General features: G+C 46.6%; 1 protein-coding gene across 2 annotated transcripts in view; it reads left to right on the top strand.

Annotated features, from left to right (window-relative positions):
• Positions 1-15,429, top strand: part of TTC39A (tetratricopeptide repeat domain 39A) — a 209,358-nt gene that overhangs the window by 173,814 nt on the left and 20,115 nt on the right. For both annotated transcript variants that reach the window (XM_030206144.1, XM_030206146.1), the window contains exons 15-17: positions 6,568-6,679; positions 8,480-8,594; positions 10,604-10,720. In XM_030206144.1, the coding sequence (XP_030062004.1) occupies positions 6,568-6,679; positions 8,480-8,594; positions 10,604-10,720 (344 nt within the window). The remainder of the gene's footprint in view (positions 1-6,567; positions 6,680-8,479; positions 8,595-10,603; positions 10,721-15,429) is intronic.

Genomic DNA, 15,429 nt, shown 5'->3' with positions numbered 1-15,429 from the left:
CTGTCTGTCCCACCCTTGCGGAAATAGGAAGTTGCGTCAGCGGAGGGCGGGACAGACAGAGCGAGGGAAGGCCCAATCGACAATGAGACGATCCATCCATACTTCTTTTACTTGCAGGCGCGAGGCACTGCGCCTCGCCTCGGTTTCTGAGCATTTTTAAAGGTAGGGTGTGGGAGCTTAGACGGAGTTCAGGGTAGGCACTGGGTCGGGGGGGATGTCATCGCCTTGCACCTGGGGGGAGGCGCAATGGGGAACTGCCCCGGGTGGCAGCCCCCCTTGCTACGCCACTGCAACTCTGCGATCAGCTCTGCCAACAGGCCCTGGGCTTTGTGTGTGGGAGACGGGGCTTGTAAACGAGAAAGGAGCCTGACTGGAGGGTAGAAATTGAATTAATTTGGCTGGGGTGGGAGAGAGAGAGTATATAACATCCACAGCAATGGTTCTTGGGCCAGCTCACTTCTGTATCCAAGACAGCAGTGCAAACACAAAAGGCGAGGCCTTGAGAGATTTCTTTAGATTGGGTCTTCGCTTTAGCCCAGTGTAGGCTTCTCTCTCTGCATGACTGGAACTGACTGAATTCACGTGCTAATGTACTTTTTCTGACCAAGGGTTCAATGCAGAAAACTTGTATAAGAGCCACGCACTGATGGCTTAGCACACAGCTGCTAATGGAAGCGTAACGTGCAATTTATGCTCACCACTGCAGTATTCTATGCAAGTAAGAATTTGCACAAAACCTGTGCATTAATCAAGGTGAGCCCACCGGACATATGTGCACAATGTTCTCTGCTAAGGGGGCAGCTAGTGCTGTGCACAGGTGAGAGACTTGAACCGGGCCCAGGGCAGGGCTGCCGCTGCCGTCCCCCTCCCCCCCGCTGCAACTACAAATACCTTGGCTGGTGGGGGATCCTGAGGCCCCGCCAGCAGAAGTCTTCCTCCAGCGCTGCTCTTCACTCGGCCGCAATTGCCTGCCCTGCCTCGCGGCTGCTTTTTCTCTCATGTCGCACATGCTTGGTTTCAAAGCCCTGCTGTGTCCGCTCTTCTCTAGCCTCCAAGGGGGATCCGGAGCCGGAGTTTTCTTCTGGAGCAGGAGAGAGAGAGAGAGAGACCCTGGCGCCGATGCCAGGCCCCCCCTTGGAGGCCGGACCCGGGGAATTTTGCCCCCCTCTCGGCAGCCCTGCACAGGTGTGAGCAGAAAAGCGTATCGGCACTCATCTCTGCATGTGCTGGAATGCTATTCTGTAATAGTACCAAAAAGCAACTGCAATAATCTTTCAGGAGATCTTTGCTAATCCAGTACATAAACTACCGCCAATATACCGTAGACCTCAGCGATGCCACTTACTGAATATTGAGTTTATACTAAGGACCGATGAGGAGATGGGTGCTTTAAAGTCTTTTTTCTATTTTTTTAAACTCTATTCCAACTAGTTGGTATTTTGAAACAATTCAATTATAATGAAGTTAACTTGGTTAGCATACTCGTATCAGGATGGACTAATTATCAGTCAATTGGGGCATTATTTATTTATTTAGATTTTGCTCACACCTTTTTCAGTAGTAGCTCAAGGTGAGTACATTCAGGTACTTTCTGGATATTTCTCTGTCCCAGGAGGGCTCACAATCTAAGTTTGTACCTGAGGCAATGGAGGGTTAAGTGACTTGCCCAAGATCACAAGGAGCAGCAGTGGGATTTGAACGGGCCACCTCTGGATTGCAAGACGGTGCTCTAACCACTAGGACACTCCTCCACTCTATAGACTATGTTTCGCCCTGGAGCTGTTTCAAGGAACATCCCCCTAATTTAAACTGTGCCAGCATTTCTCAGTCCCTTCCACATACTGCTCTGTGGAAGGCGCTCAGAACCCTTATTTTATCATCCTCATTTTAATATTCCCTTATCTCTTGTTTGTCCTGTCTGTCTGTCCTAATTAGATTGTAAGCTCTGTCGAGCAGGGACTGTCTCTTCATGTTAAAGTGTACAGCGCTGTGTACGTCTAGTAGCGCTTTAGAAATGATAAGTAGTAGTAGTAGAAGGAGCTGAGAAATGCTGGCGCCGTCTGTTGGATTAAATAATCCCCCGATTGACTAATAATGAATCCATCCTGAGATGGGTTTGCAGCGGCCAGCGAGCAGTGGCGTTCCTAGGTGGACTGACACCCGGGGCGGATCACCAATGCACCCTGCCCCCCCCCCTGGCGAAAGGACACCCCCGCCCGCAAAAGAACCCCCCCCCCCTCCCGGGTGCATGCCGCTGGGGGGGCGGTGCCGCGCACACCTGTCCTTTGTTCGTTCCATGTTCCCTCTGCCCTGGAACAGGAAGTACGAGGCACCCCCCCCCCCTTAGTACGCCACTGCCAGCGAGCCAATATTTGGTGTGCTGGTCACTGATCATTGGGGAAGAATAGGTTTAGTGTGCATTTGCATGCTAGTTGCGTTCAGAGCCCGTGAGTGTGTTGTTTCACACGCTCGGGGGGGCTCTGATCATGGGGGCTGTAGCAAACGCAGGTGCTAGTATGGCACTAACCGCCTCTAGCACCTGCGTTTGCTTCTGATCATTGGCCCATGAATAAAGAGCCAAACCTGCTTCCTGAATTAGAGATAGTGTTGTGTTAAGCGAAGTCTTTCAGGGAGTGCATTGCAGAGTGTGGGGGCTTACTGGCGAACGTATGTGCAAAATCCTTTTCTGCATCATGTGACCACACAATTGTGGTGCAGACATCCGCACTGATCTGTGTCAGTGTCTGCATATTTCACTGCATCAGCCCCCAAAATTGTTATTCATCGAACCAGCTTCTGTAATTCTGCTTTTGGTCACTAGGTGGCACTCTTTACAGGCCATTTTAAAGATTCCACTCAATAAGTGATTTTCACACCGTTGGCAAGAAGCTCACATGGGGAAATGGATTTTAGGTAGAAATGGAATAACCATGCTTTAAACAGGATTCAGATGAAACTCCTCTTTTTTTCTATCACATCTGCTGCTGTCATTTCCGTCCGTCCGTCCCCCTTTATCTAGACATGCAGTTATAATAATAATAATAATTTATTTATTTATTTGCTGCATTTATATCCCACATTTTCCCACCTATTTGCAGGCTCAATGTGGCTTACAATCATAGGCGCCCCGTATAAGAGGCTTGGGGAGGCTAAGCCTCCCTAGCCAAGCTGTGACCTTTCCTCCCCTTTTCCGCCGCCGCCCCCCCCCCCCTGAGCCCGCCCTCATCTCCCCGACCTTTCCATACCTGTCGTGGCTGTCCGGTGTTTAAACCTTTTTAAATTGCAGCGACGGGCCGGCTCACCTCCGCTCCAGCCTTTCCCTTCTTGCTCAGTGTCCCGCCTTCCTCTGAGCGAGAAGCGAGAAGGCAGGGAAAGGCTGGAGCGGAGGTGAGCCGGCCCGTCGCTGCAATTTAAAAAGGTTTAAACGCCGTAGTTCCAGACCAATTTAATTATTATGTGCAACGTGCAAGCCGGGAGAAGTTGGCGCGAGATAGGAAAAAAAAGTCTTGTTAATTTGCAACCGCGCAAAAGAAAGAGCAGGGGAAGAGGAGACAAAAATCCTGGCATTCCCTCAAATTCGCACAGGGGCCCTCTGCTTTGTAAGCAGGAAACCTCTTCGTTCGCTCCAGCACGGCAAGTGCCGTTCTTAGCAGGGAAACAGAGGGAGGATGGCTCGGCGCTCCCGATGTGAAGATCCTGAAGAGCTTCATTACCAGGGCACAGAGATCAGCGAGAAAACAGAGTAAAAGTAAAGTGGACCCCAGCAGAGGATGAACGGTTGAAAAAACTGGTGAAACAGTTTGGACAACATGAGTGGAAGCTGATAGCCAGCCTGTTCCCTAACCGTAGTGATCAGCAATGCCAGCACCATGGCTGAGGGTTTTGCACCCTGAGGGACCTTGGACCATAGAGGAAGATCAGAGGGTCATTGAATTGGTTAAAAAATATGGCACAAAACACTGGACCCTTATTGCTAAGCACCTGAAAGGGCGGCACCATGATCAGAAAAACAAAGTCACCAGACAGCAAAGGTAGAAAAGATCATTTTATTTTCATTATAGTGTTTGGAATATGTCCACTTTGAGAATCAGGTGCTCAACATTAAAAGTTTATATTTTTTACTTATTTATGGCATTTTATCCCACATTAAACGTGAATTAGGGGTGTTTTGTGGCTCTACATGAGAATTGTGATGATATGATCCCTTGTTTCATATAGTTGACGGTCTGCATTTTTCGTATGGGTGGTATATTGGTGTATTAGGTTCTGCCCAGTGTAATATTTATAGTACAGTAAGGTTCTGAGTGTGTTTTTGCACAAAGTTGTGCATAGTGTTTTGCAGTTGAGCGATTGTGGTTAGTATATGCTTTGAGCAACCACTTTATTCTTTGACATATGATACATATCTAATATCTAAATTTAATAAAAGGTATTAATTGTGACTTTTATTTTTATTTTTTTCTGTGTTATCAGACAATTATGGATTTAAGCTCCATCCCTGGCCCCGCCCCTAACCCGCCCCCTTTAGCCTCCCCAAACAGTTGGGCCACCGACCGCCTATGCTTACAATATAATACAACAATGACTCACAGAAACAGGCGCCTGCACGGCCGCATTGCTGATCTGCAAGGGCAGGCTTCTACATGGAATGTTGCTAGTGGTTAGTGTAGTGAACTTTGATCCTGGGGAACTGGGTTTGATTCCCACTGCAGCTCCTTGTGACACCGGGCAAGTCACTTAACCCTCCATTGCCCCAGGTACAAATAAGTAAGTGTATATACTATGTAAAACCCTTTGAATGTAGTTGCAAAAAAACACAGAAAGGTGGTATATGAAGTTCCATTACACTTTTCTGTATTTTTGTAAGCGGAATACACGCACCTGAAAAGTGTAGATACTACTAAAAATTTCAAGCAGACCATTCCAGCGAGAAGCTGCCCTTTCACATGCAACGTCACCTCAGACCTCTCGAAAAAAAATGTGAACGTTAGTTAGGCATTCCCTTCTGTGCATTGCATGGAAACATCTGTTCATTGCAAGGAATGCTCATTTTTAATACTAAGCAGCTCATTTTAATTTGTTTGCATTGCATTTTTGGTCACTTCTTCCACGAACGGTAAAAGCAGAGCCAAAAACCTTTATGTATTAGTTGCACGATAATGTACATGCAAAACTGGCTAAACCCGGTCTAAACGGGAATGCTGGCTATTGAGGGAGATTAGAGGACGGGGGATGCTGACCATCTGGGGGATAGGGTAGGTAGGGGAATTGTGATGCTGGCTACATGTGGGGTAAGTAGAGAGGAGAAGCATGATGGTGGCTACCTAGGGAATGGCTAGGAAGAGGAAAGGGGGATGCTAGACTATGGGGGTAGGGGATGATGCTGGACTACAGGAGGTAGGGACTTGAGTCACCCTGTAGGGAAGGGGATGCATGGCATCAGATACCCCTGGGGCTGGCCTTGCTGCCACCTCACGTGAAGGCTCCAGAAGCAGAAATCCCAAAGCTTATGGCTAGGTTGATGATGGTTTATCAGGAGATCATATTAGATGTCAGTATGTTTCCATCCCCACCCAAATCAGCGTTGGTACACAATGCTGTGCCTCCGAGATGTATGGTGCTGTCTTTTACAGTACATGTTCCTATGTACTAAGCCCCTGCTTCTTGTTGAAGTACATTGTTAGAATATCATTGCTGTTTGACAGCTGTCAGTACATTTTGTTGGCCAACCAGATGGATCCCAATCATAACTTACAATATCGTCTATACATCGATTTTTGAAGTGGTTGGGAACATTGCAACACATGTGGTTTCCTTGTCTAGGAGTCTGGTTTCTCCTGTTATACTGCTTTATAATAAAAGCTTTAAATTAGGGCTGGTCATCGATTACAAGTTTAATTGCACAATCGATCACAATTAAAAGTTGTAATCGCATGTTTGATCGCATAATTGTACTTCAGTTACTAAACTGAAAATAAAATCATTTCTCTTACCTTTGTTGTCTGGTGATTTTATTTTTCTAATCATCTTATTCCCTGTCTCTGGTTCTGTTCCTCTGCCTGTGCGCTGAACTCTATTTTCAGGGCCTCCTCTCTCCTCACTATTTCTTTTCTCTCCTCCTCTCTTCCTCTCTTCTTCACCTATAACATCTTTCACATTCAACTTTCTGCCATTTTTCTTCCTCCTTATAGGAGAGAGCAGCACGATGCAATTAATCGAGTTAAAATCAGTAGTGTGAGTTAAAAATCTTAACGTGGTTAATCGCGTTCGATGAACAGCCCTACTTTAAACCCATTATTCCAAGGGAGTGTGTAGATGGAAGAGATAACATTTGTCAAAAAACAGAAAGGAGAAGTAGGAATAAAACTAAAACAGAAAACATTAAGGACATGAAATATACGAGTTGACACGTTGAACAATCTTGCTAGCTCTGCTGTAAGGCAGAGAGAGTGATACAGTGCAAGCTCCCTCACGAGGATCTGTTACATGAAAAGTGTGAACTACAGAACTTCATTAGGTGTCCGTGGTGCTCTACTGCTCGTGCAAACTCACTCTGCCTTCTTTCAGGAAATGATGTACATTTGGAACGGTTACGCAGTGATCGGGAAACACCGAGACCTTACAGAAGGGATGCTGGAGACCTTAAACCAGGCAGAAATAACGCTGGAGAATGCTCCAGGTAACAGCAATACTGCTTAAAGAAACTAAGTAAGGTACTTAAATTCTGCAGACTACCTTCTACACCTAGTCTTGCATGAAGTTCAGCTAAATCATTTTGTGTGTAGACACAATGGATACAAATGTGTTTGACTGTTATGTTCAATCATCAGAGTGCCCGATGGTGTCTTTATTCCTGCTTCAGGATCTGATTTGTATTTTAGAGTATTCTTGGCAGATGGGGCAAGTCTATTAATTGGTGCCAAGATGTAGGCACCAAAATGGGGCGAGCTTAACACTAGTTGTATAACAGCTTCGGGATGCACCTAAGCCGTTATAGCAGTGGTTCCCAAACCTGGTTCTGGAGGCACCCCAGCCAGTCAGGTTTTCAGGATAGCCACAATGGAAATGGCATAGCCATGGGCGGGCCCTGGTAGGCAGGGGCCCCCTCTTTGGGCTCAGGCCCACCCAGAGGCAGCATACTGTTATTGAAGCTGGCGGGAATCCCCAACCTCCAGTTGAAAACTTCTTGAATGCAACCGGGACTCTCTTCAACACAGCTCCACAGTCGGTGGCAGCTCTTCTTAAGCACCCGACACCAGCATCTGGCACATGCTTGATTTCCCTGTGCACGAGTGAAAACCGAGCATGCGCCTGTGGAGCTATGTTGATGAGAGTCTCGGTTGCATTCAAGAAGGTTTCAACTGGAGGTTGGAATCCATGCCAGTTGCAGTAAGAGTATGCTGACTCTGGGTGGGCCTGAGCCCAAAGAGATCGCCTTCAAAGAGGTTTTCAACTGGAGGTTGGGGATTCCCGCCAGCTCAGGTATTTAATGTTTTGAGTTGGGGGGAGGTGGGAGGTGGCGGTTGCATGTGCCCAGTTTGCCCAACGGCCTACCCAAAAGTTGGGGTCTGGCTATGCCTCTGCCTCAACGAATATTCATGAGAGAAATTTACATGCACTGGGTTATAGAATACTAGCGCAAAGATGCTGTGGTGTGCTGAAAGGTTGGTGTAAGTTGTGTACCATTCAACACACCCATGACACACCCACATGTTGCCTCCATGGCAGTTGTATGCTAAGCGATTTATGTGTGTTGATTGCACTAGCGCTTATGGACATAACGTTCGACTATTGGCACCAGTGTTTCATGTAAGTGATAGACTTCTGTAACATGCAGGCACTACCACCTTATAGAATCACCTTTTTAGCACTTACAGTGAGTATCCCCAGCAAAGATCCTTGGCCTGGAGTTTCTCTTCATGGTATTATAGAGGATGGACTTCCCAGATGTAAGCTGTTATGGCTGGTAGCAGCCTTAGGGTTCAGAACCACAGTTTGATGGGGCTCTCCCACCTTAGAGGGGGCTGCCTCTCCATGTCTCTTAGGAATTCTCAACATTTGCAGGACCTTCCAGTGTTTGCATGAGATTAATGGCCACAAGCAAAAGAAGAAAAAATGGGGGAGAGTGGAGGAAGATAGGCTCTTTCCAATCAATAGGGGAGACGTATATTGGAATAAAATGTAATATTTATTATAACAGGTTGACCTATTATACTATTACATTTTATTCCAATATATGTCTCCCCTATTGATTGGAAAGAGCCTATCTTCCCCCACTCTTCCCCTTTTTTCACCTATTTTTTTCGTGGGGATTAAGTGCACCTCCACACTCTGTGTGGCTTTCTTTTTTTGGTTTTTTCACAACCAAAAGAAGCAATGTGGTGATAGCATACAGAGCACTGAAATAATTCATTTCGAAAAGTATTCTGTTCGTGAATGAGTTCAGAAAACTAGTTACTAACTCTGTGTTGTCTCACAGCTTCAGAATTCTTGGTAGATGACCAGTGCTTGGTGAAGCTCTTGAAAGGACTTTGTCTCAAGTACTTGGGCAAGGTATCGGAGGCAGAAGAATATTTCCGTTATATCCATTCAAAGTAAGTTTTCATCTTCAGAACAGAGCTGGGGTCCGCCCACATAGGGCTCAGGTCCACCCAGCAGCAGGGCACCCTTACTGTGGCTGGCAGGGATCAAGTCCTGTTAACTGAAGACCTCCTCCAGGCCTCTGAAGGCACCCAGTGGCCATGCTGCCAAGCTCTGCAGTTGACTTGGCAGCAGCATTCATGAGGATGAGCTGGTACCTACTGCACGCTCACTTCTCAAGCAAGCACGAAAAGTGACAATGCGTGATTTGGTAGCTTCAGCCATTGGCACCTCTCACATGTATGAGAAATGAGCATGCTAGGTGCCAGCTTGGGTTTAGGAATACTGCTGATGAGCTTGGCAGCTTGCTTGGCATTCTGAGCTCCTGGTCACCTTTGGAGGACTGGAGGAAGTCTTCAGCTGGCAGGGCTTGGCGATCCCCGCCAGCTTAAATATTTATATTGTGAGTTTGGCATGCACCGGGGCGGAGAGGACATTTCATGCTCATTCATTCTGCCCCTAGGCCCATCCAAAATGTCCTGTCCGGCTCCACTACTACTCTAAGATCTGGTCACTGTATGCACTAGTATCAACCATCCCTTTGGGCCCCTTGATGTGGTTGATGAAGTAACTTGTGCCCCAGTGGAAATCTGCTGCTGGGACCCAGTTTTCTCCTCGTACCCTAAAGCCCTCTGCTGCCATGTCAGTAGAGTGCACATGTATGTTTCCCATGGTAAATGCTCTTCTGTGCTCATGCCCTTCAAGATGTGTTTTACTGGTGTCACCTGTACTTCCGGCCTCAAGGCTGCTATTCATGTAGCTAACACAGATGGAGACTCCTCAGTCTTTCAATGCTAGGCACTGGGATAAGAGAACTTTTAAGAAGAGGATAATAGAAAAATGTTAAAATCTAAGGTCAGAGATGGAGTTTGATTTATAAAGGTGAAGAATTGGTAACTGTAAAATTGATTTTGTGGGCAGAGCTGAACTGTGTGAGAAGCTGGCCTAAGTAGTAATGGGAAGCCTTGTTTACAGAGGAGATTTCACATGTAAACATAAAAAAATGTAGGCAGATAAAGACCATATGACCTATCCAGTCTGCCCGTCCATGCCATCTACTCTCCCAATCACTCCCTTAAAGATCTTCTGTACTTGTCCCAAGCACTGTTGAATTCAGATACTGTTTTTGTCTCCACCACTTCCACCAGGAGGCTGTTCCATGAATTCATCACCCTTTCCATGAAGAAGTATTTCCTCAGGTTACTTCTGAGTCTATCCCCTTTCACCTTCATCCTAAGCCCCCTCATTCCAGAGCTTCCTTTCGGTTGAAAGAGACTCACCTCCTGTGCATTTATACCACATAATATTTAAACATCTCTATCATATCTCCCCTCTCCTGCCTTTCTTCCAAACTATACACATTGAGATTTTTAAGTCTGTCCCCATACGCTTTATGACGAAGACCACTGACCATTTTAGTAGATGCCCTCTGGACTGAATCTGTCCTGTTTATATCTTTTTGAAGGTGAGGTCTCCAGAATTGCACACAGTATTCCAAATGAGGTCTCGCCAGAGGGGCATCATCATCTCTTTTTTCCTACTAGCCATTCCTCTCCCTATGCACCCAAGCGTCCTTCTAGCTTTTGGCCGGTCGCCTTTTCTACCTGTTTGGCCACCTTAAGCTCATCACGTAAAATCACACCCAATTCCCACTCCTCTTTTGAGCACAAATGTTCTTCTTCCCTTAAACTGTACTGTTCCCTTGGGTTTTTGCAGCCCAAAAGCATGACTTTGATTACTGTCATAGTGCCTGCCTTAAATTATCAGTGTTGCATGTCCCAGCTGCTGCTCCTGTCTACCAGCCTGGGTTTTGGAAAGACCTACATCTCTTATCCTAGCACCTATGTCTGTGTTCCATCTCTGTGTTCCTGATCCCTCCTGTTGGAAGCATCTTCTACACTGTGGGAACTTGTTACAACTGCATTGAAGACACGCACTTATGCTTGGTTTCCTTGTCTTGCAGTGATAAGAAGATTAAATATGACCACTATCTAGTTCCCAATGCCTTGCTTGAACTTGCTCTTCTCCACTTGGAATACGACCGGAAAGAAGAAGCAGCAAAACTACTGGACTGGGCAAAGTAAGGAAAACCAACTTGACTTGGTTCTGAAGATGTAGGGTTGCCATATGTCCTTTTTGAGGATATGTCCGGGCAACCGGGCGGGTTTTGCCAATCTGCCCGTTTGTCCGGATTTCTGGACAGATGGGCAGCCCATTTGTCCAGAAATCCGGACAAACGGGCAGATTGCTAGCCTCCCCTCCCCTTACTTACTACTGCCCTGGTGGTCTAGTGACCTCTTCCACCTTCGGGGCAGAAAAGAGCCCCCTCTTTCCTGCCCGGAGCACCGCCGTGCATGCTTCCTTCCTGTTGATGATCTCCGCGCCGATTCAAAATGGCCACCGAGAGTTGAAGTGACCTAGCGAGACTTCAACTCTCGGCGGCCATTTTGAATCAGCGCCGAGATCAGCAACAGGAAGGATGCATGCAGGGCAGTGCTCCGGGCAGGAAAGAGGGGGCTCTTTCCTGCCCCGAAGAGGTCACTAGACCACCAGGGCAATAGTAAGGAAAGGGGGGAGGGTGACGGGGTGTGTGACGGGGGAGGGGAAAATGTGATTGGGGGTGGAGTGAGGGTGTGAAAGGGGACGGGGTGGTTGCGGGGCATGTGTCCTCCTTTTTGGGGGACAAAATATGGTAATCCTATGAAATGAGAGGTTGGCTTGGCTTGTCAACTGCTGAGGACCTCCACTGTCAAAGGCCTTGGAGAAGTGTGGGGCTTGAAAACCCACCATCTCCCAGGAGGACAAGAGGTTCTTAGTGCAGAGCTATCCACAGCCCTAGATTTTGTTATTCTTGAGAGCATTAACATATTATTCGCTGAAGGGCACATTCATCCTTGGACTTTAAATATAAAGGGAGCATTTGAAAGACGTACAACCACTGGGGAGCTAAGATCATGTTAAACAGAGCTATACGCCCCAAGAGGGAAACAGGCAAAGCACGCCAAAGTCCCAGAGTGCGTTTCAATGTAGCCAACAGCGGTTGAACATTCATGACATACAAGTGGGATAGATTGGCAGGAATTGTGACCCCCCCGGATATTTAATGCTAGAGTCTGCCCAACTTGTGACTTAAGACTTAACCATATTTAATTTAAACCCCAATAAGTGACCATATTGGGTAATCAAGCGTAGTCATAAAAGGTAGTGATCTCTGCAGATCTGTGAGTGTTAAAACAATATCATCCACAAAGGCCATAACCTTCAGTTCCTGTGACTGAATAGACACCCCTTTCAACTCCTCAGACTCTCTCAGCACACATAACAGGGGCTCTGATGTGAGAATAAAGAGTAAAGGAGATAGTGGGCACCCACCCCCGTCTTGTGCCACAGCGAATAGGAAATGAGGTGATGCGGATACCATTAACTAGCAACACTGCACTTGGGTTTAGCATAGAGCACACCCACCGCCCGTGCAAACCATCCTGTAACACCCACATATTATAAGGTCTGAAATAGAAAGGTCGAGTAAATTCAGTCAACGGCTCTCTCTGCATCTAGACTGGTCACTAGAAGAGGAATCTCCCTCCACTGACAATAAGAGTGGAGTGGAGGAGTGGCCTAGTGGTTAGGGTGGTGGACTTTGGTTCTGAGGAACTGAGTTCGATTCCCACTTCAGGCACAGGCAAGCTCCTTGTGACTCTGGGCAAGTCACTTAACCCTCCATTGCCCCATGTAAGCCGCATTGAGCCTGCCATGAGTGGGAAAGCGCAGGGTACAAATGTAACAAAAATAAAATAGATACTATTGGAGATTCTACATGGAATGATGCTACTGTTGGAGATTCTACATGGAATGTTGCTATTCCACTAGCAACATTCCATGTAGAAGGCTGCGCAGGCTTCTGTGAGTCTGACTTCCTGCATGTACGTGCAGGACGTCAGACTCACAGAAGCAGAAGCCTGCGCGGCCACATTGGTGATCTGCAAGGGCCAACTTCTACATGGAATGTTGCTAGTGGAATAGCAATATTCCATGTAGAATCTCTAATAGTAGCAACAGTGGAGGAGTGGCCTAGTGGTTAGGGTGGTGGACTTTGGTCCTGGGGAACTGAGTTTGATTCCCACTTCAGGCACAGGCAGCTCCTTGTGACTCTGGGCAAGTCACTTAACCCTCCATTGCCCCATGTAAGCCGCATTGAGCCTGCCATGAGTGGGAAAGTGCAGGGTACAAATGTAACAAAAAAAAAAGAGAGCAAATATCAGTTTACGCACATTAATAACTGAGTGCCTTTGTTTTATAAAGCCTACCTAGTCTTTGTGGACAATATCTGGAAGACCTTCCACTAGTCTTGAAGCCAGGATACGTGCTAAGATTTTCAGATCTACATTAATTAGGGAGATTGGGCAAAAGTTTCCAGGGTGTTCAGATGAAGAATCTGGTTTTGGTAGCAAACTGATTAATGCCATTTTTTTTATACAAGGGAAGCCTCTGAGCCTCTACCACTGCTTCAAAATAGGCCTCCAAGGGCCCCTTTAATTGACTCTGGACCATTTTATAATATTCTCTCATAAAGCCATCAGGGCCGGGAGAAGAGCACAATTTAAGAATCTTAATCGCCTCCTGAATCTCTTTCCCTGTGATAAAGTAATTGAGAAGTGTTTGAAACTGTCCCTGAAATTTAGGCATACCTGAGTTCTCTAAATGTTGTCTAATGTCATCTGTGATGTGCTTGGGGTCATCTTGATTACCGTATAGTTCTTTAAAATGGGAGACAAACACCGCTGCTATTTCTTCCAATGTTTGAGGTAAGATCTGCTCATGTGCAGATTGTGGGTATGTAGCGAGGCCCCCCCCCCCCATGTGCATGTCACCTGAGCTAGTAGAGCTCCCGCTTTATCACCAAAGTGGAAGAATCTGTTTATAATACCTTGCATAAGAGGCTCGTTCATGGAGGTATGTATTCAAAGCCACACGCGTTGCTTGCATCACTTCAAACGCTGCGGGGATGGGCTGGGCCACATATGTTCTTTTAGCCATACGTAATTTATGCCCTAGCACTATAATTCCTTGAACCAATCATTTTTTGTGCGCACTTACATGTGCGATAATTATCCCCCTCATAACTCTGCATTACCCGTAGGCCAAGAAAGCTCTGGTGCTACGATATGTTGGCGATTGTCATATACAAAATCTTCCCAGTGTTTCTGCAAGTATGCTAAAAAGTCTGGTGATATGTAAAGGCCAGAAGGAAGCACCACCCTGTCTATTGTCTAAAGTAGGGAGACGAATCTAGGTCTATCCATATCATGGTATGGTCTGAGATCTCCTCAGGCCCAATTGAGGCTTCCAGTACTTGTGAGAATACTGGTGAACCCTCGAGGTGTGAGTGTAATTCCTTTCCTCCAGATGTAGGAGACACCAGGGATCCAGTAGATCTAGAGTGGTACAGAAGGTGTGTAACGCACTTTCCCTCCCCCCCATTTTTAAATGACACCCCGGATAATCGATCTAATTCAAGATTATAGACTGAGTTCATGTCACTCGCTACTATTAGAGGACATTTGCATATTGTTGACTTTCACGTAATAACTGGAAATAGAAGTTTCCATCTCTGGGGACTGGACCGTAAACCCCTACCAGAATCATGTCTTTTCCTTGCAAGTTTTATAGCACTCCTACACAATGTCCCTTAGTGTCTTGAAATAATTGACGGGCAGTACACTTCACAGATTTCCACACAAAGATGGCTACCCCCACCTCTTCGCCCTGTAGCTGAGGAACAAAACACCTGTCCCACCCATTGTCTCTGCAGCTTCTTGTGCTCAGCCAATGATAACCACATTTCCTGTAGGCATATTATGTCTGCTTTGTGTCGGTTTAGTGCGCCCAAATTTTGGTTCTTTTTATGGGTGAATGGATACCACAGATATTCCAAGAGATACTTCCAAGCATACTTCCTGGATGCTTACCGCTCAGTGCTGGTCTCGGTACAAGTTCAACATAGCAAGAAAATTCCAGTTTTGTCGCCCCCAGGCGCCCAGCCTCAAATGGGAGCGAAGAAACCCCAGATCTCTGACTGCATTAGTTCCCCACAGTATATGGCCCACATTTATTCCCCTCAGCTCCTGTTTCTTACAGTTCTACCCATTTGTTTCCCCATTCCTTCTCCGTTACTCTTCCCATATTTCCCCGAACTCTCCCATCCCTTTTTGCAACTCCCTCCAATCTGTACCCAAAGCTGTCCCACCACATCTAAGTGTAGTTGAGACCAGAGAGAACCACGCTTGATGGACGGGGTCCCGCACCCACCCACCCCCAACCATCGAAAAGCAAATAACAGGACAACCTTTGCCTAAAAACAGCCAACATTTCCTAACAATAAGAGCTGTGTGAGCATAGACAAACGTAATGAGAAACACTGCAAACCTCTCTCTATTTACAGTTCTGTTTCAAGTGATTTTCGTCGCTGAGTCAATGTGGGAATTCACATATTCTTGGGCTGCAGTCGGGGTTGCAAATGTGCTCCATTTTCCTTGGTGGTACACTTTAAGCAGTGCCGGATATAAGAAAATGAATCTTACTTGTTTTCCTTGAAGTTCATTGCAAATCGGAAAGACGCGGCGTCTCCGCTCTTCCAAAGCTGCCGAATAGTCCTGAAAGATTTTCACTGGGGCCCCTTCGTATGTGAGAGTGTCAAGCTTCTTCCGAAATCCTCTCAGAATTTCCAGTTTGTGGATGTAATTGTGTACTTTCACCATTATAACTTGGGGACGGTTGCCCTCCCTCCTG

This window comes from Microcaecilia unicolor, chromosome 6, assembly GCF_901765095.1.
Source record: "Microcaecilia unicolor chromosome 6, aMicUni1.1, whole genome shotgun sequence".
NCBI lineage: Eukaryota > Metazoa > Chordata > Amphibia > Gymnophiona > Siphonopidae > Microcaecilia > Microcaecilia unicolor.
Note: the sequence above shows the minus strand (reverse complement) of the source record. Positions and strands in the feature narration are given on the sequence as shown.